The sequence below is a fragment of the Somniosus microcephalus genome, unplaced genomic scaffold, assembly GCF_052327205.1.
Source record: "Somniosus microcephalus isolate GS21.2 unplaced genomic scaffold, FLI_Smic_1.0 unresolved_chr1, whole genome shotgun sequence".
In the NCBI taxonomy this organism is placed as follows: Eukaryota; Metazoa; Chordata; class Chondrichthyes; order Squaliformes; family Somniosidae; genus Somniosus; species Somniosus microcephalus.
Window position 1 is genome coordinate 48,578,884 of NW_028225179.1, and position 26,497 is coordinate 48,605,380.

The 26,497-nt window shown below is 48.7% G+C and overlaps 1 protein-coding gene across 1 annotated transcript in view; it reads left to right on the top strand.

Annotated features, from left to right (window-relative positions):
* The window catches only part of LOC147094919 (integrin alpha-X-like), a 98,540-nt gene that overhangs the window by 36,661 nt on the left and 35,382 nt on the right, over positions 1–26,497 (top strand). The window contains exon 3 of the mRNA XM_085973947.1: positions 16,079–16,220. Coding sequence (XP_085830073.1) covers positions 16,080–16,220 — 141 coding nt within the window. The 5' untranslated portion in view covers position 16,079. The remainder of the gene's footprint in view (positions 1–16,078; positions 16,221–26,497) is intronic.

The window sequence follows — 26,497 nt, forward strand, 5'->3', positions numbered from 1 at the left end:
GGAGGGAAGCGTTTTACAAAAATTGACCTAGCACAAGCATATTTGTAGATGGAGGTTGAAGAGTCCTCTAGGAAGTATCTCACGATAAACACTCACACTCGATTGGTATTCGGAGTAGCATCGGCTCCGGCGATATGGCAAAGAGCGATGGAACAAGTCCTGCAAGGGATTCCGGGGACTCAGTGTTACTTGGACAACATCCTCGTGACAGGTGAAGATGACAGTGAACACCTTAACAACCTAGAACAGGTGCTCACTAGACTACGGGAACATGGGCTGCAAGCCAACCGCCCCAAGTGCGAATTTTTAAAGAAACAGATATCGTATTGTGGCCACGTGATTGATGAAGAGGGGTTACATAAGTCCCCTGACAAAATTGAAGCGGTTGTTAAGGCCCCAGCGCCTGAAAATGTGTCGCAACTGAGGTCATTCCTTGGATTGGTGAATTACTATCATAAGTTTTTGCCGAATTTGTTGACAATTCTGCACCCACTGAACGCCCTGCTATGAACGGGGGTAGCATGGAAATGGAGCGATGATTGTAAGCGTGCTTTTCAGAAGAGTGAGGACTTAATCACTTCAAGGGAAGTATTGGCTCACTACAGCCCAGCACTGCCAATCAGACTGGCGTGTGATGCGTCTCCCTACGGCATTGGGGCGGCACTGTCACATAAATTCCTTGATGGTTTAGAGAGGCCAATAGCTTTTGCGTCACGCTCGTTAACTTCTGCCGAGCGCGACTACACCCAGATTGACAGAGAGGCCCTCAGCCTAGTGTGGGGGGTGAAGAAGTTCAATCACTACCTGCACGGTCAAAAATTTACTCTACTAACTGATCATCAACCTCTTGTCTCCATTTTCAACCCTCAGAAGGGCGTACCAATAATGACAGCACAACGGCTGCAGAGATGGTCCCTTTTCCTAGGGGCACACCAATATGACATCGAGTACAAAGGAACTAAACAGCATGGAAATGCTGATGGATTGTCACATCTACCGTTGCCGACGGTGGAAGAAGAAGACCTTGCAGTGGATCCAATGGAGTTATTCCACTCGACCATAGTCGAATGTCTCCCTGTGACGAATGCAAACATAGAAAAGGAAACACGGAATGACCCGACACTATCACGGGTCTATGATTTAACGGTGAAGGGATGGCCAGCACATGGCGAACCACTGCTGCCAGCATTCTCGCCGAGAAGAGAACAGCTGTCAGTGTGCAGAGGAACCTTGATGTGTGGATCCAGAGTAGTAATTCCACCTAAGTTGACGGATAGAGTGCTCAATGAGCTTCATGAGGATCATCTGGGTGGGGTAAAAATGAAGAACTTAGCCAGAGCGTTTGTGTGGTGGCCGGGAATCGATAGAGAAATCGAAGAGATGACCAAGAGCTGTGCAGGATGCCAGAAGGTCCAAAACGCCCCACCACAAGCTCCTCTGCATCCATGGGAGTGGCCCTCATCTCCATGGCAAAGGGTGCACATTGATTTTGCTGGTCCCTTCATGGACTCGATGTTTTTAATTGCGGTGGATGCACATTCAAAGTGGCCAGAAGTAATAAAAATGTCCTCAACCACCACGGAAAAAACTATCACAGTTTTACGAACCATATTCGCCAGGAATGGGCTGCCTGAACAGATTTGCTCTGACAATGGACCACAGTTTGTGTCTGAAGTGTTCCGGAGGTTCTTAAAGAACAATGGTGTTAAGCATTACACATCTGCCCCATATCATCCAGCCACTAATGGATTGGCCGAGAGGTTTGTCCAAACATTCAAGAAGGCTATGTGTAATGAAGATATACCCCTACAACACAAGGTGGACAACTTCTTGTTTGCCTACCGCATGCGACACATGCGGTTACCAACCAAACTCCAGCCATGATGTTCTTCAATCGAAGACTACGATGCCGCTTGGATTTGGTTAAGCCAAACGTCAGAAGAGATGTGGAGAACAGGCAGTTTCAGAATATGAATGAAAGGCCGACCAGGAGTTTTAAGATAGGTCAACCAGTTTTGGCCCGGGACTACCGCACTGAGAAATGGCAGCCAGGAACGATTTGTACATGACAAGGACCTCTCATGTATACCGTGGATGTTGGAGAGAGCATTGTAAGACGCAATGTGTAGTGTATGTAACCTGTACCACCTTAAGAGGATACCTTAAGGTGATGGACTACTTTTTGATGGCTCCTGTACATTGTAGTACCGGTGGTGACCACACCGGTATATAAACCCTGTGGAGCAAAGTGTATTCCAGTTCAGCCCTGACCCTCAGTTACTAAAGACCTGTTTAAGTATTTCTGTAGTCTGTGTCCAGTTATTCAGCATAACTACATTTGGAAACATAGACTCAACAGTGGCGACGAGTCTGATCTTACCTAGCGGCAGTTGCATCAAAGGAAGCTTCGCCTCTGAAACAGGCATCGATCAAGGACATCCACCCTCAACATCCTGCTGGGCACTGCATAGCACGGGAGGCAATCGGGAACCCGGGTTGGTTTCTGGCCACGAAGTCAAACATCAGTGAACATCCCTTCGATGACAGCGGCGGGTAAGCCCGATCGAGCGGCACGGGGGGGAGGTCGGCCGAGTTGTCAGTAAGAGAAGGGGAGGGAAACGACAAAAAGGGCGGAGAACATGACCGCAGCCGGTGTCAGGGGCCGGACTGCAATCGGGGCAGAGACGCGCAGCAGCCAGAAAAGCGTTTATGTCCACAAGGACCGCGGGAGCGGCGGGGAACAAGACCAGCAGCATCGGGGAAAATAAAGGACCGCTGGGAGGCGAGAATGGCAACAGCGCAGTAATCGCCATTTTTATTCGGCGGGGGAAGAAGACAAGCGCGGGAAAAGCCGCCAAGCGCGGGAAGCCGCCATTTTGAAAAATAAAATAAAATAATAATCATAATCTGAAGGAAAGGAAACTCAACAAGGATGCCAAAAACGGGTAACATCACTGCTTTTGCTAGCGATGTGGAAGATTGGGCCACTTATGTGGAACGCGTTGAAGTTTACTGTACAGCGAATGAGGTACCGGTGGATAAGAAAGCACTAACCCTATTAAACTCGATGGGTGCGAAGACGTACGGGTTATTAAGGAACCTTGTAACACCAGATAAACTGGTAGGAAAGAGTTTCGCGGATATTGTTACTATTCTGCAAGAGCATTTAAACCCCACGCCGCTGCTGATAGCGGAACGATTTAAATTCTACAAAAGAATTCAAGTTAAAGAGGAAAGCAACGCTGAATTCTTAATCGAACTGCGCAAGTTATCAAAGTACTGTCAGTTCGGTACAGGACTAGCAGACGCACTGAGAGATAAGTTTGTGTGTGGGCTCTTAAGGGAAGGAACCCAGAAGCGACTGCTAGAGGAAAAGGATCTTACGCTGGACAAAGCTTTCAGCATTGCAGCATCGCACGAGGCAGCAGCACGAGGCACTGCAGAAATGCAGCAAAGGCCATTGGAATTCAGCACCAATGAAATGGCATTGGGCGCAGTAAAGTGCTATCGTTGCGGAAGGACAACGCATGACCAGAACCAGTGCTGGTTCAAAGATAAAGAATGCAGGCAATGTGGCAAACTTGGTCACATAGCGAGAGTATGCCGGTCAGGAAAGAAGACCAGCAGCAAAAAGTCGCCGCAGGAGAAGTACAAAAAAGTACACAAGGTGACAGAGAACAGTTCGGATGAACAGAAGACGGATTCAGACTCCAGCAGTAAGGAACTGGGTTGTTTAAAAATACATAATGTGGGTAACACAGCAGACCACCAAACTATCTGGGTCATGCTTCGGATAGCAGGAGTCCAAGTGAAGATGGAATTGGACACTGGATCGGCATTGACGGTCATGAATAAGCAAGATTACAAAAGGTTATTCTCACACATTCCCCTGAGGGATATGGAGATTGTATTGAAAACATACACGGGGCAAAGAGTATACCCCATCGGAAAGATAAAGGTAAATGTGGTCTACAATGTTAAAGAAAGTCAGGAAATGGACTTGTATGTGTTACCTGATGGAGGTCCGCCACTACTGGGATGGGAATGGATCCGGAGAATAAATGTGGACTGGCATTCCATACAAGCACTAACTGTAGATTCCTGTAAAGAGGACGACGTCAAACCTAAACGACTGTCCAAAATATTGGACGATGCTAAGGAGGTGTTCCAACAGGGACTGGGAACACTGAAAGGAATTACGGCAAACATCAAGGTTGAAGAACATGCAAACCCAAAATTTTTCAAAGCCAGACCGGTACCTTATGCGATACGACCTGCTGTGGAAGCAGAGCTGGAAGGGCTAGAACGTTCAGGAGTACTGTCAAAGGTGGACTGGAGCGAATGGGCCACACCCATTGTTCCCGTCATGAAGCGTTCGTTGAGCAACAAGCCGGGGGAACCTGGGAAGGTTCGCATCTGTGGCGATTTCAAGATCACTATTAATCCGGTTCTTCACACGGTGCAATATCCGCTTCCGCGGATTGAAGATATCTTCGCTTCGCTGTCTGGCGGGAAACACTTCACCAAGATAGACCTGGCGCAGGCGTACCTACAGATGGTAGTTGATGAAGCGTCACGCCAGTATCTCACGATCAACACACATAAGGGCTTATATCGGTATAATAGACTGGTTTTTGGAGTGGCATCGGCTCCAGCGATTTGGCAAAGGGCCATGGAGCAGGTATTGCAGGGAATTCCAGGCACACAATGCTACCTGGACGACATTCTGATTACAGGAGATGATGATAAGGAGCACCTCGCGAATTTGGAGCAGGTGCTCACCAGATTGAAAAAATATGGACTCAGAGTTAATCGGCAGAAATGTGAGTTCTTTCAAAAGCGAATCTCGTACTGCGGCCACGTCATTGACCAGGAGGGGCTCCATAAGTCACCTGACAAGATCGAAGCTGTTGTGAAAGCTCCCGCTCCGGAAAATGTATCCCAGTTGAGGTCGTTCCTTGGGTTGGTTAACTATTACCACAAGTTTCTTCCAAATTTATCCACGGTGTTACACCCGCTGAACACTCTTTTGCAAATGGGAGCACCATGGAAGTGGAGCGATGATTGTAAGTGGGCTTTTCAAAAAAGCAAGGCACTGATCACCTCAAAGGAAGTGTTGGCTCACTTTAACCCAACGCTGCCTATTCGCTTAGCTTGTGACGCTTCTCCATATGGTATCGGGGCAGTGCTCTCACATAAGTTGCCAAATGGCTTGGAAAGGCCAGTCGCGTTCGCATCCAGATCATTGACCTCCGCAGAGCGCAACTATGCTCAGATAGATAGGGAGGCTCTCAGCCTCGTGTGGGGAGTTAAGAAATTTAACCATTACCTGCAAGGCCAAAAGTTTACGCTGCTGACAGATCACCAGCTGTTGGTTTCCATTTTTAACCCTAAGAAGGGTGTTCCGGTTATGACGGCGCAGAGGCTTCAGAGATGGTCCCTTTTCCTAGGGGCACATCAATATGATATCGAATTCAAAGGTACAAAGCAACATGGTAATGCTGATGGGCTGTCGCGCCTGCCACTACCTACAGCGGAAGAGGCACCGGCAGTTGACCCTGTCGAGATATTTCACTCGACCATCATCGAATGCTTACCAGTCACCAATGCGAGTATTGAGAGAGAGACCCGAAATGACCCGGCACTGTCTTGGGTCTACGATTTGACAGTGAAGGGATGGCCAGCACATGGCGACCCACTGTTACCAGCATTCTCAGCCAGACGAGAACAGCTGTCCGTCTGTCAAGGAACATTGATGTATGGAACAAGGGTGATTATTCCTCCTAACTTAAGGGAGAGAGTTCTGAAGGAACTGCATGAAGGTCATCTGGGGGGAGTCAAGATGAAAAGCCTTGCTAGGGCTTATGTGTGGTGGCCAGGTATCGACAAACAAATAGAGGATCTGACTAAAAGCTGCTCAGGGTGCCAAAAAGTTCAAAACGCACCTCCAATTGCACCGCTGCATCCGTGGGAATGGCCTTCAACCCCATGGCAACATGTGCATATCGACTTTGCAGGTCCATTCATGGATTCCATGTTTTTGATAGCGGTAGACGCACATTCTAAATGGCCAGAAGTGATTAAGATGTCGACCACTACCTCTGAAAAGACGATCGCAGTTCTAAGAACCATATTTGCAAGGAATGGGTTGCCGGAACAAATATGTTCAGACAACGGACCACAGTTCGTGTCAGAAGAATTCCAGAAATTCATGAAAAAGAATGGGGTGAAACACTATACATCTGCCCCATATCATCCAGCTACAAATGGGTTGGCCGAGAGATTTGTACAAACGTTCAAAAAGGCGATAAAGACCATGAGCAAAGACTATATTCCACTACAACACAAGGTGGACAATTTCCTGATGGCATATCGAAACGCCACGCATGCAGTGACAAATCAAAGCCCTGCCATAATGTTCTATAACATGAGGTTGCGGTCCCGGTTGGATTTGTTAAAACCCAATGTGCGTAGGGAAGTCGAAAACAAGTAATTCCAGCACGTAAATAACAAGGCCACTCGGAGTTTCGAAATAGGACAACCAGTGTTGGCCAGGGACTATAGGAATGATAAATGGCAATCCGGAACAATTCGTGCCCGACAAGGACCCTTGATGTACACGGTAGACATTGGAGAGAACGTAATACGACGTCATGCTGACCAACTTGTGGAATCGAGAACAAGGGTCGACCCCATGTCTACGGCAGAGACACCAGTTGAAGAAGTTATTGAGCCTGTAGCATCTACCTCAGACTCGAACGTACATGATGATGTTCAATCCATAGGAGATCAAATGGATGAGTCACCCCAGCAACGAGAACCAGAGACCCCTGAAAGGCGTTATCCGGCCCGGATCAGGAGGCCTCCTCAGAGACTGAATCTTTGAACAGTTTTGTGTGAAAGTTGTATATATGTTATCCATGTAATGTTTAAATTGGGGTGTACACTGTTAAGCTAAAAGGGGAGGAATTGTAGTGTATGTAACCTGTACCACCTTAAGAGGATACCTTAAGGTGATGGACTACTTTTTGATGGCTCCTGTACATTGTAGTACCGGTGGTGACCACACCGGTATATAAACCCTGTGGAGCAAAGTGTATTCCAGTTCAGCCCTGACCCTCAGTTACTAAAGACCTGTTTAAGTATTACTGTAGTCTGTGTCCAGTTATTCAGCATAACTACATTTGAAAGCACAGACTCAACACCATGCTGACCAGATTCTAGAGTCACTGGAAAACGTCAACTCCACACCACGATCCGATACACCTGGTAATGAAATCGACGTTCCAATTGCAGCTACCGCAGAACCGGTAATATTGGAAGCAGATGAAGCAAACAACGACATTGATCCCGACTCAACATTGCCAGAAGAACCTGATACCCCAAAGAGTTGTTATCCAGACAGAATCAGGAAGCCTCCTCAAAGACTGAACTTATAATTGCTTAAACTTAACCAATGTATCTAGCAACAGTAATTGTGATTGTAATTAGTTATCATTTAGTTGTTAAATGAATGTTATGTACTGTTTATCTAAAAGGGGAGGAATTGTTGTGTATGTACCTTTAAGAGAATAGCTGGTCTCAGACTGCAGTACCGGCAGTGACCACCCCTGTATAAAAGGCCCTAGTGAGCCTCTGTTGTTTCAGTTTCACTATTGACTTCACCAGTGAAGACTTATTTTGTTCCACTCCTGCTGTCCGTGTCTCAATCATTCACGGACGTAATAGGAGTGGCCCTCATCTCCATGGCAAAGGATACATATCGACTTTGCTGGTCCATTTATGGACTCAATGTTCTTAATCGCGGTTGATGCACACTCCAAGTGGCCGGAGGTAATAAAGATGTCCCCCACCACCACGGAAAAAACCACCACAGTATTAAGGACCATATTTGCCAGGAATGGGCTGCCTGAACAGATCTGTTCTGATAATGGACCGCAATTTGTGTCCGAAGAATTCAGGAAGTTCTTAAAAAACAATGGGGTTAAGCACTACACGTCCGCCCCATACCATCCCGCCACCAATGGATTAGCTGAAAGGTTTGTCCAGACCTTCAAGAAGGCCATAAAGGCCATGGGTAATGAAGACATAAATCTACAACATAAGGTAGATAACTTCTTGTTTGCGTACAGGAATGCAACACATGTGGTTGCAAACCAAACTCCTGCCATGATGTTTTTCAATAGAAGACTAAGATGCCGGCTGGATTTGATCAAGCCAATCATCAGAAGGGACGTAGAGAACCGGCAATTTCAAGGCATGAATGAAAGGCCAACTAGAACCTTCCAGACAGGTCAACAAGTTTTGGCCCGGGACTACCGTACCGAGAAATGGCAGCCTGGAACTATTTGCACATGACTAGGACCGCTGATGTATACCATGGACATTGGAGAAAGCATAATAAGGCGCCATGCTGACCAGATCATAGAGTCATCCGAAAAGGGACAACCTACACCACAACTCCATACGCCTAATGATGAAGCAGAGATACCCATAGTATCTACCTCCGATCCGGTGATACTGGAACCAGATGAACCCGACACTGGCATTCCAGCCGAATCGACCTTGCCAAAAGAACCTACTACACCACCAGAAACTACTACACCACCGAGGCATTATCCGGACCGAGTCAGGAAGCCTCCAGAGAGACTGACTTATAATTGACTAACTGCAGCAAATGTGTAGATTATTGTTCTGGTAAACATGTTAATTAATAATTACTTAAAATGTTATGTACTAATTATCTAAAAGGGGAGGAATTGTAGTGTATGTACCTTTAAGAGCCCCTGTGTACTGTAATACCAGTAGTGACCACTCGGGCTATATAAGCCTGTATAGTGTCTTGTGTAGTTAGTTCACCTCCAGACTTTGTTCAGTAAACACCTGTTAAACCAACTCCTGCATTCCGTGCCTCCATTAACACACGGATACAACAGGGGGCATAGTTTCTGAATAAAGGGAACCAGGGGTCACAATCTAAGGATAAGGGGTAAGCCATTTAGGACAGAGATGATGAGGAATTTCTTCTCTCAGAGGGTGGTGAATCTTTGGAATTCTCTAGCCCGGAGAGTTGTGGAGCCTCAGTCGTTGAGTATATTCAAGGCGGAGATAGACGGATATTTGAGCAACAGGGGAGTCAGGGGTTATGGGGAGCGGGCGGGAAAGTGGAGTTGAGGCCAAGGTCAGATCGATGGGCCGAATGGCCGACTCCTGCTCCTATTTCTTATGCTCTTATGTCCCACCCCAGGGACTTGAGCCCATAAAGCTAGGCTGACACTCCCAGTGCTGTGGTGAGGGAGTGCTGCACTGTCGGAGGTGCTGTCTTTCGGGATGAGATGTTAAACTGAAGCCCCATCTGCTCTCTCAGGTGGACATAAATGATCCCGCGGCCACTATTTCGAAGAAGAGCAGAGGAGTTATACCCGGTGTCCTGGGGCCAATATTTATCCCTCAACCAACATAACAAAAACAGATTATCTGGTCTTTATCACATTGCTGTTTGTGGGAGCTTGCTGTGCGCAAATTGGCTGCCGCGTTTCCCACATTACAACAGTGACCACACTTCAAAAGGTACTTCATTGGCTGTAAAGCGCTTTGAGACATCCGGTGGTCGTGAAAGGTGCTATATAAACATAGAAGATAGGAGCAGGAGTAGGCCATTCGGCCCCTCGAGCCTGCTCCACCATTTAATGAGTTCATGGCTGATCATCCAAATTCAGTACCTTGTCCCTGCCTTCTCCCCGTATCCCTTGATCCCTTTAGTCTTAAGAAATATATCTAACTCCTTCTTGAATATATTTAATGAATTGGCCTCAACTGCCCTGTGTGGTAGAGAATTCCACAGGTTCACCACTCTCTGGGTGAAGAAATTCCTCCTCATCTCTGTCCTAAATGGCTTACCCCTTATCCTTAGATTGTGACCCCTGGTTCTGGACTCCCCCGCCATTGGGAACATCCTTCCTGCATCTAGTCTGTCTAGTCCTGTCAGAATGTTGTAAGTTTCAATGAGATCCCCTCTCATTCTTCTAAACTCCAGCGAATAGAAGCCCAATCGACCCAATCTCTCCTCGTACGTCATTCCTGCCATCCCAGGTATCAGTCTGTTGAATCTTCATTGCACTCCTTCCATGGCAAGAACATCCTTCCTCAGATAAGGCGACTAAAACTGCACACAATACTCAAGATGTGGTCTCACCAAGGCCCTGTACAACTGTAGCAAGACATCCTTGTTCCTGTACTCGAATCCTTTCGCTACAAAGGCCAACATACCATTTGCCTTCTTAACCGCCTGCTGCACCTGCATGCTTACCTTCAGCGACTGGTGCACAAGGACACCCAGGTCTCGTTGCACTTCCCCTTCTCCCAATCTATTGCCGTTCAGAGAATAAACTGCCTTCCTGTTTTTGCCACCAAAGTGGATAACCTCGCATTTATACACAGAAATGCAAATCTTTCTTTCTTCATATGCTCTTGCGGTTTGTCGGATTGCCCATACAGATCGGCGATCTCACTGCCCTGGGACAATGTCCAGTGTTAAGGCTGGAATTATGGGAGGGGGAGTGGGAATTAGGGCAGAAGGGGAGTGCGGGAGAGGAATGCCTAGTCTCATACCATAACCACTCCACTACCCAAATACCGATTCCTCCCATCCCCCCATACCGTCCAGTCCTGTAACCCTCCAACATAATGAAACATCACCACCAGCTCCTCTTGATACAGCAATGCCACGGGATATTCACTAGCGGGGGAAATAATTCGGAGTTAATTCAGTAGGGGGCTGACACCTATGGAGGTGCAGAGGGGCGGGCTCTGGTGGGCTGATCTCATGTCTCCGCACTTGTGACCATGAACGAGAGGTGAACTCATTGAAATGTATAAAATTCTCAAGGGGGCTTGACAGGGTAGATGCTGAGAGGTTGTTTCCCCCTGGCTGGAGAGTCTAGAACTAGGGGGTCACAGTCTCAGGATAAGGGGTCGGCCATTTAGGACTGAGATGAAGAGCAATTTCTTCACTCTGAGGGTGGTGAATCTTTGGAATACTCTGTTCCAGAGGGCTGTGAATGCTGAATCTTTGGGCATTTAAGCAGGCAAATGGTATTTTGGCCTTCATAGCGAGAGGTTTCGAGTACAGGAACAAGGATGTCTTGCTGCAGTTGTACAGGGCCTTGGTGAGACCACACCTTGAGTAGTGTGTGCAGTTTTAGTCACCTTATCTGAGGAAGGATGTTCTTGCCATGGAGGGAGTGCAGCGAAGATTCACCAGACTGATACCTGGGATGGCAGGAATGACGTACGAGGAGAGATTGGGTCGATTGGGCTTATACTCGCTGGAGTTTAGAAGAATGAGAGGGGATTTCATTGAAACTTATAAAATTCTAACAGGACTAGACAGACTAGATACAGGAAGGATGTTCCCGATGGCGGGGGAGTCCAGAACCAGGGGTCACAGTCTAAGGATAAGGGGTAGGCCATTTAGGACAGAGATGAGGAGGAATCTCTTCACCCGGAGAGTGGTGAACCTGTGGAATTCTCTACCACAGAAGGCAGTAGAGGCCAATTCATTAAATATATTCAAGACGGAGTTGGATATATTTCTTAAGGCTAAAGGGATCAAGGGATATGGGGAGAAGGCAGGGACCGGGTACTGAATTTGGATGATCAGCCATGATCTCATTGAATGGTGGAGCAGGCTCAAGGGGCCGAATGGCCTACTCCTGCTCCTATCTTCTATGTTTCTATGTTTCTATGTATATTCAAGGCAGCGATCGACAGATTTTTGGACTCTAGGTGAATCAAGGTATATGGGGATCGGGCAGGAAAGTGGAGTTAAGGTCGAAGATCATAGCCAACTTCCTGGCACCAGGGGTGGTTCTGATGCACAGGACGGGAGGAAAAAGACTGGGAGAGCTATAGTAATAGGGGATTCTATTGTAAGGGGAATAGATAGATGTTTCGGCGGCCGCAAACGAGACTCCAGGATGGTGTGTTGCCTCCCTGGTGCACGGGTCAAGGATGTCTCAGAGCGGCTGCAGAACATCTTGGAAGGGGAGTGTGAACAGTCAGTTGTCGTGGTGCATATAGGTACCAACGATATAGGTAAAAACCGGGATGAGGTCCTAAAAGCGGAATATAGGGAGTTAGGAGGTAAATTTAAAAATAGCACCTCAAAGGTAGTAATCTCAGGATTGCTACCAGTGCCACGTGCTAATCAGAGTAGAAATAGAAGGATATTTCAGATGTATACGTGACTAGAGGAATGGTGTGAGGGGGAGGGATTCAAATTCCTGGGACATGGGAACCAGTTCTGGGGGAGGTGGGACCAGTTCAAACCAGACGGTTTGCACCTGCGCAGGGCCAGAACCGATGTCCTAGGAGGAGTGCTTGCTAGTGCTCTGGGGGAGGGTTTAAACTAAAATGGCAGGGTGTTGGGAACCTGAGCAGGGAGACAGAGGAAAGGGAAACAAGGATAAAAGAAAAAGTAAGGAAGGAGAAAAACAAAAGTGGCAGTCAGAGAAATCAACGGTTTAAATCAAACATGGCCACAGTAAATAATAATTCTAATAGGTATAAGAGCGTTAAAAAAACAAGCCTGAAGGCTTTGTGTCTTAATGCGAGGAGCATTCATAATAAGGTGGATGAATTAGCTGCACAAATAGAGGTAAACGATTATGACTTGATTGGGATTACGGAAACATGGCTCCAGGGTGGCCAAGGCTGGGAACTCAACATCCAGGGGTATTCAATATTCAGGAAAGATAGGCAAAAAGGAAAGGGAGCTGGGGTAGCATTGCTGGTTAAAGAAGGGATTAACACAATTGTAAGGAAGGCTATTAGCTCTGGTGATGTGGAATCTGTATGGGTAGAACTGAGAAATACCAAGGGGCAGAAAACGTTAGTGGGAGTGGTATATAGACCTCCAAACAGTAAGGTGAAGGTTGGGGATGGCATTAAAAGGGAAATTAAAGAAGCGTGCAATAAGGGCACAGCAGGCATCATGGGCGACTTTAATCTACATATAAATTGGGCTAACCAAATTAGTAACAATATTGCGGAAGAGACATTCCTGGAGTGTATACAGGATGGTTTCCTGGACCAATATGTCGAGGAACCATCTTAGACTGTATTATGTAACAAGAAAGGATTAATTAACAATCTTGTTGTACGAGGCCTCTTGGGTCGGTGTGATCACAATATGATAGAATTCTTCATTAAGATGGAGAATGAAGTAGTTGAGTCAGAGACTAGGGTCCTGAATTTAAATAAAGGAAACTACGATGGTCTGAGGCGCGAGTTGGGTAGGATTGATTGGGGAATGTCACTCAAAGGGTTGACGGTGGATAGGCAATGGCAAACATTCAAAGACCGCATGGATGAACAACAGAATTTGTTCATCCCAGTTTGGCATAAAAATAAAACAAAAAAGGTGACTCAACCGTGGCTAACAAGGGAAATTAGGGATAGCATAAGATCCAAGGAGAGGACACATAAATTGGCCAGAAAAAGCAGTAAACCTGAGGATTGGGAGCAGTTTAGGATTCAACAAAGGAGGGCAAAGGGATTAATTAAGGAGGGGAAAATAGAATATGAGAGTAAACTTGCAGAGAACATAAAAACTGACTGTAAAAGCTTTTATAGATATGTGAAGAGAAAAAGATTGGTGAAGTCAAGCGTAGGTCCCTTGCAGTCAGAATCAGGGGAATTTATAATGGGGAACAAAGAACTGGCTGACCAATTAAATACATATTTTGGTTCTGTCTTCACAAAGGAGGACATTAAAACCCTCCCAGAGATGTCAGGGAAGATAGGGTCTGATGAAAGGGAGGAACTGAAAGAAATCAGTATTTGTAGGGAAATGGTGTGAAGGAAATTGATGGGATTGAAGGCCGATAAATCCCCAGGGCCTGATAATCTACATCCTAGGGTACTTAAGGAAGTGGCCCTAGAAATAGTAGATGCATTGCTGATCATCTTCCAACATTCGATGGAATCGGGAACAGTACCGATGGATTGGAGGGTAGCTAATGTTACCCCACTGTTCAAAAAAGGTGGTAGAGAGAAAGCGGGTTGGGAAAATGCTAGAGTCCATCATAAAAGATGTAATAGCAGAGCACTTGAAAAACAGTGACAGGATCTGACAAAGTCAACATGGATTTACAATGGGTAAATGGTGCTTGACTAATCTATTGGAATTTTTTGAGGATGTAACTGGTAAAATAGATAAGGGAGAACCAGTGTTTGTGGTGTGTTTGGACTTTCAGAAGGCTTTCGATAAGGTCCCGCATAAGGTTAGCGTGTAAAGTTAAGGCACATGGGATTGGGGGCAAGGTATTGACTTGGATAGAGAACTGGTTGGCAGACAGAAAGCAAAGAGTTGGAATAAACGGGTCTTTTTCCGAGTGGCAGGCAGTGACTAGTGGGGTACCGCAGGGATCGGTCCTTGGACCCCAGCTATTCACAATATATATTAATGATCTAGACGAGGGAACTAGATGTAATATCTCCAAATTTGCAGACAACACAAAGCTGGGTGGGCCTGTGTGTTGTGAGGAGGATGCTGAGAAACTCCAGGATGATTTGGACAGGTTGGGTGATTGGGCAGAAGCATGGCAGATGCAATATAACGTGGATAAATGTTAGGTTATCCACTTTGGTAGCAAAAACAGGAAGGCAGATTATTATCTGAAAGTCAATAGATTGGGAGAAGGGGAAGTGCAACGAGACCTGGGTGTCCTTGTGCACCAGTCGCTGAAGGTAAGCATGTAGGTGCAGCAGGCAGTTAAAAAGGCAAATGGTATGTTGGCCTTCGTAGCGAGAAGGTTTGAGTACAGGAACAAGGATGTCTTGCTGCAGTTGTACAGGGCCTTGGTGAGACCACACCTTGAGTATTGTGTGCAGTTTTGGTCGCCTTATCTGACGAAGGATGTTCTTGCCATGGAAGGAGTTTAGCGAAGATTCACCAGACTGATACCTGGGATGACAGGAATGACGTATGAGGAGAGATTGGGTCAATTGGGCTTGTACTCGCTGGAGTTTAGAAGAATGAGAGGGGATCTCATTGAAACTTATAACATTCTGACAGGACTGGGCAGACTAGATGCAGGAAGGATGTTCCCGATGGCGGGGGAGTCCAGAACCAGTGGTCACAGTCTAAGGATAAGGGGTAGGACATTTAGGACAGAAATGAGGAGGAATTTCTTCACCCAGAGAGTGGTGAACCTGTGGAATTCTCTACCACAGAAGGCAGTAGCGGCCAATTCATTAAATATATTCAAGAAGGAGTTGGATATATTTCTCAAGGCTAAAGGGATCAAGGGGTATGGGGAGAAGGCAGGGACAGGGTACTGAATTTGGACGATCAGCCATGATCTCATTGAATGGCGGAGCAGGCTCGAGGGGCCGAATGGCCTACTCCTGCTCCTATCTTCTATGTTTCTATGTAACACACTAAGTAGGAGCAGGAGTCGGCCATACGGCCCCTCGAGCCTGCTCCGCCATTCAATGAGATCATGGCTAATGGTCGACCTCAACTCCACTTTCTCGCCCGATCTCCATATCCCTTGATTCCCCTAGAGTCAAAAAATCTATTGATCTCTGTCTTGAATATACTCAACGACTGAGCCTCCACAACCCTCTGGGGTTGAGAATTCCAAAGATTCCCCCCCTCTTGAGTGAAGAAATTCCATCTCATCTCGGTCCTAAATGGCCGACCCCTTATCCTGAGTCTGTGACCCCTGGCTCTAAACTCTCCAGCCAGGGGAAACAGCCTCTCAGCATCTACCCTGTCAATCCCCCTCAGAATCTTGTATGAGATCACCTCCCATTCTTCTAAACTCCAGAGAGTATCGGCCCAATCTACTCAATCTCTCCTCACAGGACAACCCTCTCGTCCCAGGAATTAATCTAGAAAATCAACAATGATCTATTTGAACGGCGGAGCTGGCTCGAAGGGCCGAATGGCCGACTCCTGCTCCTAATTCTTATGATGGCCAGTGCCCGGGGTTTTTTTAACCGCCCCCCCCCTCCTCTCTCCCCCTCTTCACCATCTTCTGTTCTGTACTGACTTTTTTCTCCGATGCAGGATGAAGAGCCTCGTGGTGGGAAATTCCGGCATTGCCGAGGTCAACATCTTCCTGGAAAACCTTGGTGAACAGTCGTACAAGACGGTGGTGACTTTGTACCACCCGGCTGGCTTCACGTTCAGGAAGCTCAGCAACAATCAGGTAAAGGTGGTCATTGTGCCAGGGCATTTCACACTTCGCACTGCATCCATTTAATAAACATCTTGTTCTTGCCATGGAGGGAGTGCAGCAAAGATTCACCAGGCTGATACCTGGGATGGCAGGAATGTCGTATGAAGAGAGATTGGGTCGATTGGGCTTATACTCCCTGGAGTTTAGAAGAATGAGAGGGGATCTCATTGAAACTTATAAAATTCTAACAGGACTAGACAGACTAGATGCAGGAAGGATGTTCCCGATGGCGGGGGAGTCCAGAACCAGGGGTCACAGTCTAAAGATAAGGGGTCGGCCATTTAGGACAGAGATGAGGAGGAATTTCTTCACCCGGAGAGTGGTGAACCTGTGGAATTCTCTACCACAGAAGGCAGTGGAGGCCAATTCATTAAATATATTCAAGAAGGAGTTGGATATATTTCTTAAGGCTAAAGGGATCAAGGGATATGGGGAGAAAGCAGGGACAGGGTACTGAAATTGGATGATCAGCCGTGATATCAATAACTGGCGGAGCAGGCTCGAGGGGCCGAATGGCCTAATCGTGCTCCTATCTTCCATGTTTCTGTGTTTCTATTGTCTATCGGCCTTGGAGGGGGAGCAGCACAGATTCACCAGACTGATACCCGGGGGGGGGGCTAAAGGGTTCAATTACGAGGACAGGTTGCACGGACTGGGCTTGTCTTTCCTCGAGTTTAGAAGATTAAGGGGTTGATCTGATCCTGGTGTTTAAGATGATTAAAGGATTGGAGAGGGTAGATCGAGAGAAACTATTTCCTCTGGTGAGGGGGAGTCCAGAACAAGGGGGTGGGGGCAGAATCTTTAATGAATTGTCCGCAACTGCCTTCTGTGGTAGAGAATTCCACAGGTTCACCACTCTCTGGGTGAAGAAATTCCTCCTCATCTCTGTCCTAAATGGCTTACCCCTTATCCTTAGACTTTGACCCTTGGTTCTGGACTCCCCCGCCATCGGGAACATCCTTCCTGCATCCAGTCTGTCCAGTCCTGTTAGAATGTTATAAGTTTCAATGAGATCCCCTCTGATTCTTCTAAACTCCAGTGAGAATAAACCCAATTGACCCAATCTCTCCTCATACGTCATTCCTGCCATCCCAGGTATCAGCCTGGTGAATCTTCGCTGCACTCTCTCCATGGCAAGAACATCCTTCCTCAGATAAGGCGACCAAAACTGCACACAATACTCAAGATGTGGTCTCACCAAGGCCCTGTACAACTGCAGCAAGACATCCTTGTTCCTGTACTCAAACCCTCTCGCTACGAAGGCCAACATACCATTTGCCTTCTTAACTGCCTGCTGCACCTGCATGCTTACCTTCAGCGACTGGTGCACAAGGTCACCCAGGCCTCGTTGCACTTCCCCTTCTCCCAATCTATTGCCATTCAGATAATAATCTGCCTTAATAAGGGGTAAGTCATTTAGGACTGAAATGAGGAGGAATTTCTTCACCCAGAGAGTGGTGAACCTGTGGAATTCTCTACCACAGAAGGCGGTTGAGGCCAATTCATTAAATATATTCAAGAAGGAGTTGGATATATTTCTTAAGGCTAAAGGGGTCAAGGGATATGGGGAGAAAGCAGGGACCGGGTACTGAATTTGGATGATCAGCCATGATCTCATTGAATGGCGGAGCAGGCTCAAGGGGCCGAATGGCCTACTCCTGCTCCTATCTTCCATCTTTCTATGTTAGCAGTAGAGAATAGAAGCCGGGGTTTATTTTATCATTCCAGAGTGATTCTGGAATAGTGAGCTGTTTTGGAGGACGAGAGTAGGGCCCGATAGTGCTTTATGTGGTCCAGCCAGATCTGGCGGTGAACGGCTCAACCAGTTGTCCGCCATATCCGTTCAAGTCTGCGTCCCTTGGACTTAAGGGAGCGAAGATGAGGGCCGTACCAGGGGGAATGGCCAGGGTGAGAGAGTGTAATTGTTTTAACAGGGACTAAGGCATCAAAAGCGGTGGTGAGGGTGTGGTTGAGCAGATCGGTAGCTGCAGAAATGTCATGGTGAATGGAGGGCCAGAGGCTGGACAGTTGGGATTTCATAAGGACAATTGTACGAGAGTTGGGAGAGAGTTTTTTCCAGGGACGGACACAGAAGGAAGTACGGTTTGCGGGCGGGGGGGAGGGGGATGTGGGTGGAGAGCGGTACGAGGAAGTGGTCAGAGATGGCCTTATCTGCGGAATGACACGATGGGAGTAGCGAGGCCACGAGAGATGGCAAGGTCGAGGGAGTGGCCGTGAATATGGGTTGGGACGAGCTCACATGGAGGGAGGGATTAAAGGAGGACAGGAGGCTGTTGAACTCAGAGGAGAGAGAGAGAGAGCACGATGAGTTGAGATGGAGGTTGAAATCACCGAGGATGAGAAGTCACGCGGTGCAGAGGCCGAGGGAGGAGAGCAGTGAAGATATCTCAGTAATAAAAATGTTATGGTACTTGGGTGGGCGATAGAGAACGAGAATTTTCAGTAAGTGGCGAGCAACACAGGAGGAGGCCATTCGGACCGTCGTGCCTCTGCCAGCTCTTTGACAGAGCAGTCGTCTTTAATCCCACATCCCCACTTTTTCTCCGTAACCCCGTCGGTCTCTCATCCTCGAGAACCCGTCCAACTCCCTTTTACAGCCATTGATGGAATCGGCCACCAGCACCTTTTGAGATCGAGCGTTCCCGACCCCCACAACTCTCCGAGTGAAAACGTTTCCCCTCCTCTCCCCTCTCGACCTTTTGCCAATGAATTTTGAATCGATGACCTCTGGTTATAAACATAGAAACATAGAAGATAGGAGCAGGAGTAGGCCATTCGGCCCCTCGAGCCTGCTCCGCCATTTAATGAGATCATGGCTGATCATCCAAATTCAGTGCCCTGTCCCTGCCTTCTCCCCATATCCCTTGATCCCTTTAGCCTTAAGAAATATATCCAACTCCTTCTTGAATATATTTAATGAATTGGCCTCTACTGCCTTCTGTGGTAGAGAATTCCACAGGTTCACCATTCTCTGGGTGAAGAAATTCCTCCTCATCTCTGTCCTAAATGGCCTACCCCTTATCCTTAGAGTGTGACCCCTGGTTCTGGACTCCCCGTCCATTGGGAACATCCTTCCTGCATCTAGTCTGTCCAGTCCTGTCAGAATGTTATAAGTTTCAGTGAGATCCCCTCTCATTCTTCTAAACTCCAGCGAGTATAAGCCCAATCAACCCAATCTCTCCTCATACGTCATTCCTGCCATCCCAGATATCAGTCTGGTGAATCTTTGCTGCACTCCCTCCATGGCAAGAACATCCTTCCTCAGATAAGGCGACCAAAACTGCACACAATACTCAAGGTGTGGTCTCACCAAGGCCCTGTACAACTGCAGCAAGACATCCTCGTTCCTGTACTCAAACCCTCTCGCTACGAAGGCCAACATACCATTTGCCTTCTTAACTGCCTGCTGCACCTGCATGCTTACCTTCAGCAACTGGTGCACAAGGACACCTAGGTCTCGTTGACCCACTGGCCAGAGGGAATAACCTTTCACAATCTACTCTGTCCAAACCTCTCGTCGTCTTGAAGACCTCGATTCGGTCACCTCTCCACCTTCTCTGTTTCCGGGGATAACAGTCCCAACGTTTCCAACCTCTCCTCATCTCTGAAGCTCCCCTCATTCCCTGGTGATGTCCCGGTAAACCTTCTCTGTACCCTTTCTAAGTCCTTTACATCTTTCCAGAGGTGTGGTGCCCAGAATTGTCCACAACACTCCAGCTGAGGCCTAACCAGTGATTTATAAAGTTCTAGAATAGAGATTTGGAAGGCAAAGGAAATGATCTTTCATTTATAACATTGAACAGTACAGCACAGAAGGAGGCCATTTGGCCCATCGAGTCTGTGCCGGCTCTTTCGAAGAGCGATACAGTTAGTCCCACAGCCGCCCCCCCCACCCCGCTCTTTCCCCATATCCCTGCAATTGTTTCTCCTTCGGGTATTTATCAAGTTCCCTTTTGAAGGCTCCTATTGAATCTGTATCCACCGCCCTGTCAGGCAGTGCATTCCAAATCCTAACCACTCGCTGCGTAAACAATTTTTCCCTCCTGTCGCCTTTGGTTCTTCTACCAATCGCTTTAAATCTCTGCCCTCTGCTTCTCGGCCCTTCCGCCAATGGGAACAGTTTCTCTGCATCTACTGTCCAGACCCCTCATGATATTGAACACCTCTATCAATTCTCCCCTTAACCTTCTCTGCTCTAAGGAGAACAACCCCAGCTTCTCCAGTCTCTCCACATAACTGAAGACCCTCATCCCCAGGTACCATTCTGGTCAATCTCCCCATAACCTTCTCTGCTCTAAGGAGAACAACCCCAGCTTCTCCAGTCTCTCCACGTAACTGAAGTCTCTCATCCTCTGGTACCATTCTGGTCAATCTCCCCTTAACCTTCTCTGCTCTAAGGAGAACAATCCCAGCTTCTCCAATCTCTCCACATCGCTGACGTCCCTAAACCCATGGTACCATTCTCGTCAATCTCCCCTTAAACTTCTCTGCTCTAAGGAGAACAACCCCAGCTTCTCCAGTCTCTCCACATCACTGAAGTCCCTCATCCCTGGTACCATTCTGGTCAATCTCCCCTTAACCTTATCTGCTCTAAGGAGAACAACCCCAGCTTCTCCAGTCTCTCCACATCACTGAAGTCCCTCATCCCTGGTACCATTCTGGTCAATCTCCCCTTAACCTTATCTGCTCTAACGTGAACAACCCCAGCTTCTCCAGTCTCTCCACATCACTGAAGTCCCTCATCCCTGGTACCATTCTGGTCAATCTCCCCTTAACCTTATCTGCTCTAACGTGAACAATCCCAGCTTCTCCAGTCTCTCCACGTCACTGAAGCCCCTCATCCCTGGTACCATTCTGGTCAATCTCCCCTTAACCTTTTCTGCTCTAAGGAGAACAACCCCAGCTTCTCCAGTCTCTCCACATAACTGAAGTCGCTCATCCCCTGGAATCATTTTAGTAAATCTCTTCTGCACACTCTCAAAATCCTTCCTAAAGTGCGGTGCCCAGAATTGGACACAATACTACAGCTGGGGACCAACCAGTGTTTTATAAAGGTTCATCATAACTTCCTTGCATTTGTAATCCATACCTCTATTTATGAAACCCAGGATCCCTATTCTTTATTAACTATAGCGCCTTATCATTATTTATAGTGCCTTCCACCCCCTCAGGATGACCCAAAGCCCCTTTCACCACCTCAGGATGTCCCAAAGCCCCCTTCACCATCTCAGGATGTCCCAAAGCCCCTTTCACCATCTCAGGATGTCCCAAAGCCCCTTTCACCACCTCAGGAGATCCCAAAGCCCCTTTCACCATCTCAGGACGTCCCAAAGGCCCTTTCACCAACTCAGGATGTCCCAAAGCCCCTTTCACCATCTCAGGATGTCCCAAAGCCCCCTTCACCATCTCAGGATGTCCCAAAGCCCCTTTCACCACCTCAGGACGTCCCAAAGCCCCTTTCACCATCTCAGGAGATCCCAAAGCCCCTTTCACCATCTCAGGACGTCCCAAAGCCCCTTTCACCACCTCAGGATGTCCCAAAGCCCCTTTCACCACCTCAGGATGTCCCAAAGCCCCTTTCACCATCTCAGGACGTCCCAAAGCCCCTTTCACCATCTCAGGATGTCCCAAAGCCCCTTTCACCACCTCAGGAGATCCCAAAGCCCCTTTCACCACCTCAGGATGTCCCAAAGCCCCTTTCCCCATCTCAGGACCACCCAAAGCCCCTTTCACCATCTCCGGATGTCTCAAAGCCCCTTTCACCATCTCAAAGCCCCTTTCACCACCTCAGGATGTCCCAAAGTCCCTTTCACCACCTCAGGATGTCCCAAAGCCCCTTTCACCACCTCAGGATGTCCGAAAGCCCCTTTCACCACCTCAGGATGTCCGAAAGCCCCTTTCACCACCTCAGGATGTCCCAAAGCCCCATTCACCATCTCAGGACGACCCAAAGCCCCTTTCACCATCTCAGGATGTTCCAAAGCCCCTTTCACCACCTCAGGATGTCCCAAAGCCCCATTCACCATCTCAGGACGACCCAAAGCCCCTTTCACCATCTCAGGATGTTCCAAAGACCCTTTCACCATCTCAGGATGCCCCAAAGCCCCTTTCACCATCTCAGGATGTCCCAAAGCCCCTTTCACCACCTCAGGATGTCCCAAAGCCCCATTCACCATCTCAGGACGACCCAAAGCCCCTTTCACCATCTCAGGATGTTCCAAAGACCCTTTCACCATCTCAGGATGTCCCAAAGCCCCTTTCACCACCTCAGGATGTCCCAAAGCCTCTTTCACCATCTCGGGAGATCCCAAAGCCCTTCACAGCCAATTAAGTACTTTTTGAATTGTAGCCACTGTTGTAATGTAGGAAACGCGGCAGCCAATTTGCGCACAGCAAGCTCCCACAAACAGCAATGAGATAAACGACTAGACAATCTGTTTTTGTGGCGATGTTGGTTGAGGGATAAATATTGGCCCCAGGACACCGGGGGAGATCTGCCCTTAACACTTCTTCCAATAGTGGTCATCGGATCTTACCTGAGAGGTTTAACATCTCATCTGAGAGACAGGAGCTGTACAAAACGCTAGTTAGGCCACAGCTGGAATACTGTGTGCAGTTCTGGTCGCCACACTATAGGAAGGATGTGATTGCATTGGAGAGGGTGCAGAGAAGATTCACCAGGATGTTACCTGGGCTGGAGCGCTTCAGCTATGAAGAGAGACTGGACAGGCTGGGGTTGTTTTCCTTAGAGCAGAGAAGGCTGAGGGGGGACCTGATTGAGGTGTACAAAATTATGAGGGGCATAGATAGGGTAGATAGAAAGGAACTTTTCCCCTTAGTAAAGGGGTCAATAACCAGGGGGCATAGTTTCAAGGTAAGGGGCAGGAGGTTTAGAGGGGATTTGAGGAAAAACTCTTTCACCCAGAGGGTGGTTGGAATCTGGAACTCACTGCCTGAAAGGTTGGTAGAGGCAGGAACCCTCACAACATTCAAGAAGCATTTAGATGAGCACTTGAAACGCCATAGCATACAAGGCTACCGACCAAATGCTGGAAAATGGGATTAGAATAGACAGGGCTTGATGGCCGGCGCGGACACGATGGGCCGAAGGGCCTCTTTCTGTGCTGTATAACTCTATGGGGGAAAAATTCATTTGGTTTGCGCCTTCAATTAGCGCCTTAAGAGGGCGCTAATGGGGGCTTAAAGCGACTAGCGCCCGGGCGCGGCGATATTTGCACCGCTCGCGAAATTAACCAGACATTTTGCAGCGGCGCTAAACACTACCGCCAAGATCTCCTGCGCCGGCAGATCGTGACATCAGTCGAGTGCGCAACGCCCCGGACCGGATATTGAGTGGCGCCCCCTGCCTTACCGCCTGCCGCTAGCAACAACAGGTTGAGGGGAGCGTTTTGCAGTTGGGTAGGGACTGGGGGAGCGCAATTTAAAGGCGGCCGCTTCCGCCTTTTATTGTCGGTGACATTTTTGCCCCACGCATTCTGAGAGAGAGAGAGACAGAGAGAATTCTGGAGAGATTCAACGCTGTGTGAAGGAGTTTTGGGTACTGAGCAGCACTTTGCAGGTTCATTTCGATTTGACCTTCCTGGTATCGATTTAGAAGAGACTGTGGGGGCTGCACTCTGAGCTCTTTCCCTGGGCCACTCCATCGTTCTTTCCAGCAGATTTGATGTACAGGTCTCTCCAGGCCGAGATTCAAGGCTGCAATGAGCAGGGTGTGGATGGAGAGCAAGATCGACCCTCCCCTTGAAGAACTGAACGGCGCCAGTGTGTCTGTTGATATACCTATCAATTCCTCCAATAAAAGGCGAAGAGTTACGAAGGTGACTAAAGGTTTTTATTGACTAAATAACAGCCCACTCTCGTGGGTGATCCGATCCAAGCAGGAGGAATACCAGCCAGTCGCTCACCTTTATACCTGGCCTGGTGGGTGGAGCCAAGGCGGAGTCGGCAGTGGTCATCCCAGGTATAGCAGTGTGGCAAGAGGCGACCTCGTACCGTGATACAATAGTGGTCAGTGATACAGTTATAACGAACAGTGGTGAACAGTGCTAACTACTAACAGTGATACGATAGTGAACGTGGTTTACCACATTCACCCCTTGTTTAGAATTAAGTCCGGCGGGGTGAAGTGTACTACCAATTCTGGTAGGTCAGTCTGTCCGGAGGCTTCGTAAGCCTCTCCGATCGCCGCAGCGGTGGTGTTGCCTTATCCGGTGCTGGTGCCTTATCCGGTGTTGATGCTGGTGTTTGCGTGGTCGGCGAGGGCTCGTGGGGTTCCGGCATGCCGTCTACCTGGACTGAGGTTGGGGGGGGTGGTGGCGGTGTTTCCGGATCGGCTGAGGGTGCGAGGTCTCGTAGGGAGACAGTGTCCTCCCGCCCGTCTGGGTACGCCACGTAGGCGTACTGGGGGTTGGCGTGCAGGAGGTTCACCCTCTCGACCAGGGGGTCCGTTTTATGGGTCCTCACGTGTTTCCGCAGCCAGACCGGCCCCGGGGCGGTCAGCCAGGTTGGTAGAGTGGTTCCCGTAGTCGACTTCCTGGGGAAAACGAACATTCGTTCATGGGGGGTGGTGTTAGTGGCCGTGCAAAGTAATGACCGGATGGAGTGCAGCGCTGTCGGGAGGACTTCTTGCCAGCGGGAGGTTGGGAGGCCCTTAGACTTTAAGGCTAAGAGGACGGCCTTCCATACCGTCGCGTTCTCTCTTTCCACCTGACCGTTACCTCTGGGGTTGTAGCTGGTGGTCCTGCTTGCTGCAATACCTCTCTCTAGGAGGAATTGCCGGAGTTCCTCGCTCATGAAGGAGGAGCCCCGGTCGCTGTGTATATAGTTCGGGAACCCGAACAAGGCGAAGAGGGCATTCAGGCACTTAATGACCGTGCTACTGGTCATGTCGGGGCAGGGGAAGGCAAAGGGGAAACGGGAGTACTCATCAACGATGTTGAGGAAGTACACATTACGGTCAGAGGACGGGAGGGGCCCCTTAAAGTCGATGCTCAGGCGCTCGAAGGGGCGGGTGGCCTTGATCAGGCTTGCTTGGTCCGGCCTATAGAAGTGCGGTTTGCACTCCGCACAGGTCTGGCAGTTCCTGGTCATGGTCCTGACCTCCTCGATGGAGTAGGTCAGGTTGCGGGCCTTAATGAAATGGTAGAGTCTGGTGACTCCGGGGTGGCAGAGCTGGTCGTGGAGGGTCTGAAGCCTATCGATATGCGCGCTGGCGCATGTCATTCGTGAAAGGGCATCAGGGGATTCGTTCAGCTTGCCTGGCCGGTACAAGATCTCATAATCGTAGGTGGAGAGCTCGATTCTCCATCTCAAAATCTTGTCATTCTTGATTTTGCCCTTCAGCTTGTTATTAAACATGAAAGCCACCGAACGCTGGTCGGTGAGGAGGGTAAATCGTTTGCCTGCCAGGTAGTGCCTCCAGCGCCGTACTGCCTCCACGATCGCCTGGGCCTCTTTCTCGACCGACGAATGTCGGATCTCGGGGCCCTGTAGGGTCCTTGAGAAGAAGGCCACTGGCCTCCCCTCCTGGTTTAGGGTGGCGGCTAAGGCGAAGTCGGATGCGTCGCTCTCCACCTGAAAGGGGATGGACTCGTCCACTGCGTGCATCGTGGCCTTGGCTATGTCTCCCTTAATGAGGGAGAAGGCCGCGCACGCCTCCTCCGTGAGGGGGAAGGAAGTGGCTTTCAGGAGGGGTCTGGCTTTGTCCGCGTAATTGGGTACCCATTGGGCATAGTAGGCGAAAAGCCCCAGGGTTCTCCTAAGTGCTTTAGGGCAGTGGGGGAGGGGTAGCTCCATGAGGGGGCGCATTCTTTCTGGGTCGGGGCCGATGATTCCGTTCTCCACTACGCAGCCGAGGATGGCAAGGCGCGTGGTGTTAAACATGCATTTCTCCTTATTGTAGGTGAGGTTCAGCCGTTGGGCCGTACGGAGGAATTTCTCCAGATTCGCGTCATGTTCCTGCTGGTCGCGGCCGCAGATAGTGACGTTATCTAGGTAGGGGAATGTAGCCTGCAGTTCGTTCTGGTCAACCATCTGGTCCATCTCCCTTTGGAAGACCGAGACCCCATTAGTGACACCGAAGGGGACCCTAAGGAAGTGGTATAGGCGCCCATTCGCCTCGAAGGCGGTATACTGGCGGTCCTCAGGGTGGATAGGGAGTTGGTGGTAGGCCGACTTCAGGTCGATGGTCGAGAATACTTTATACT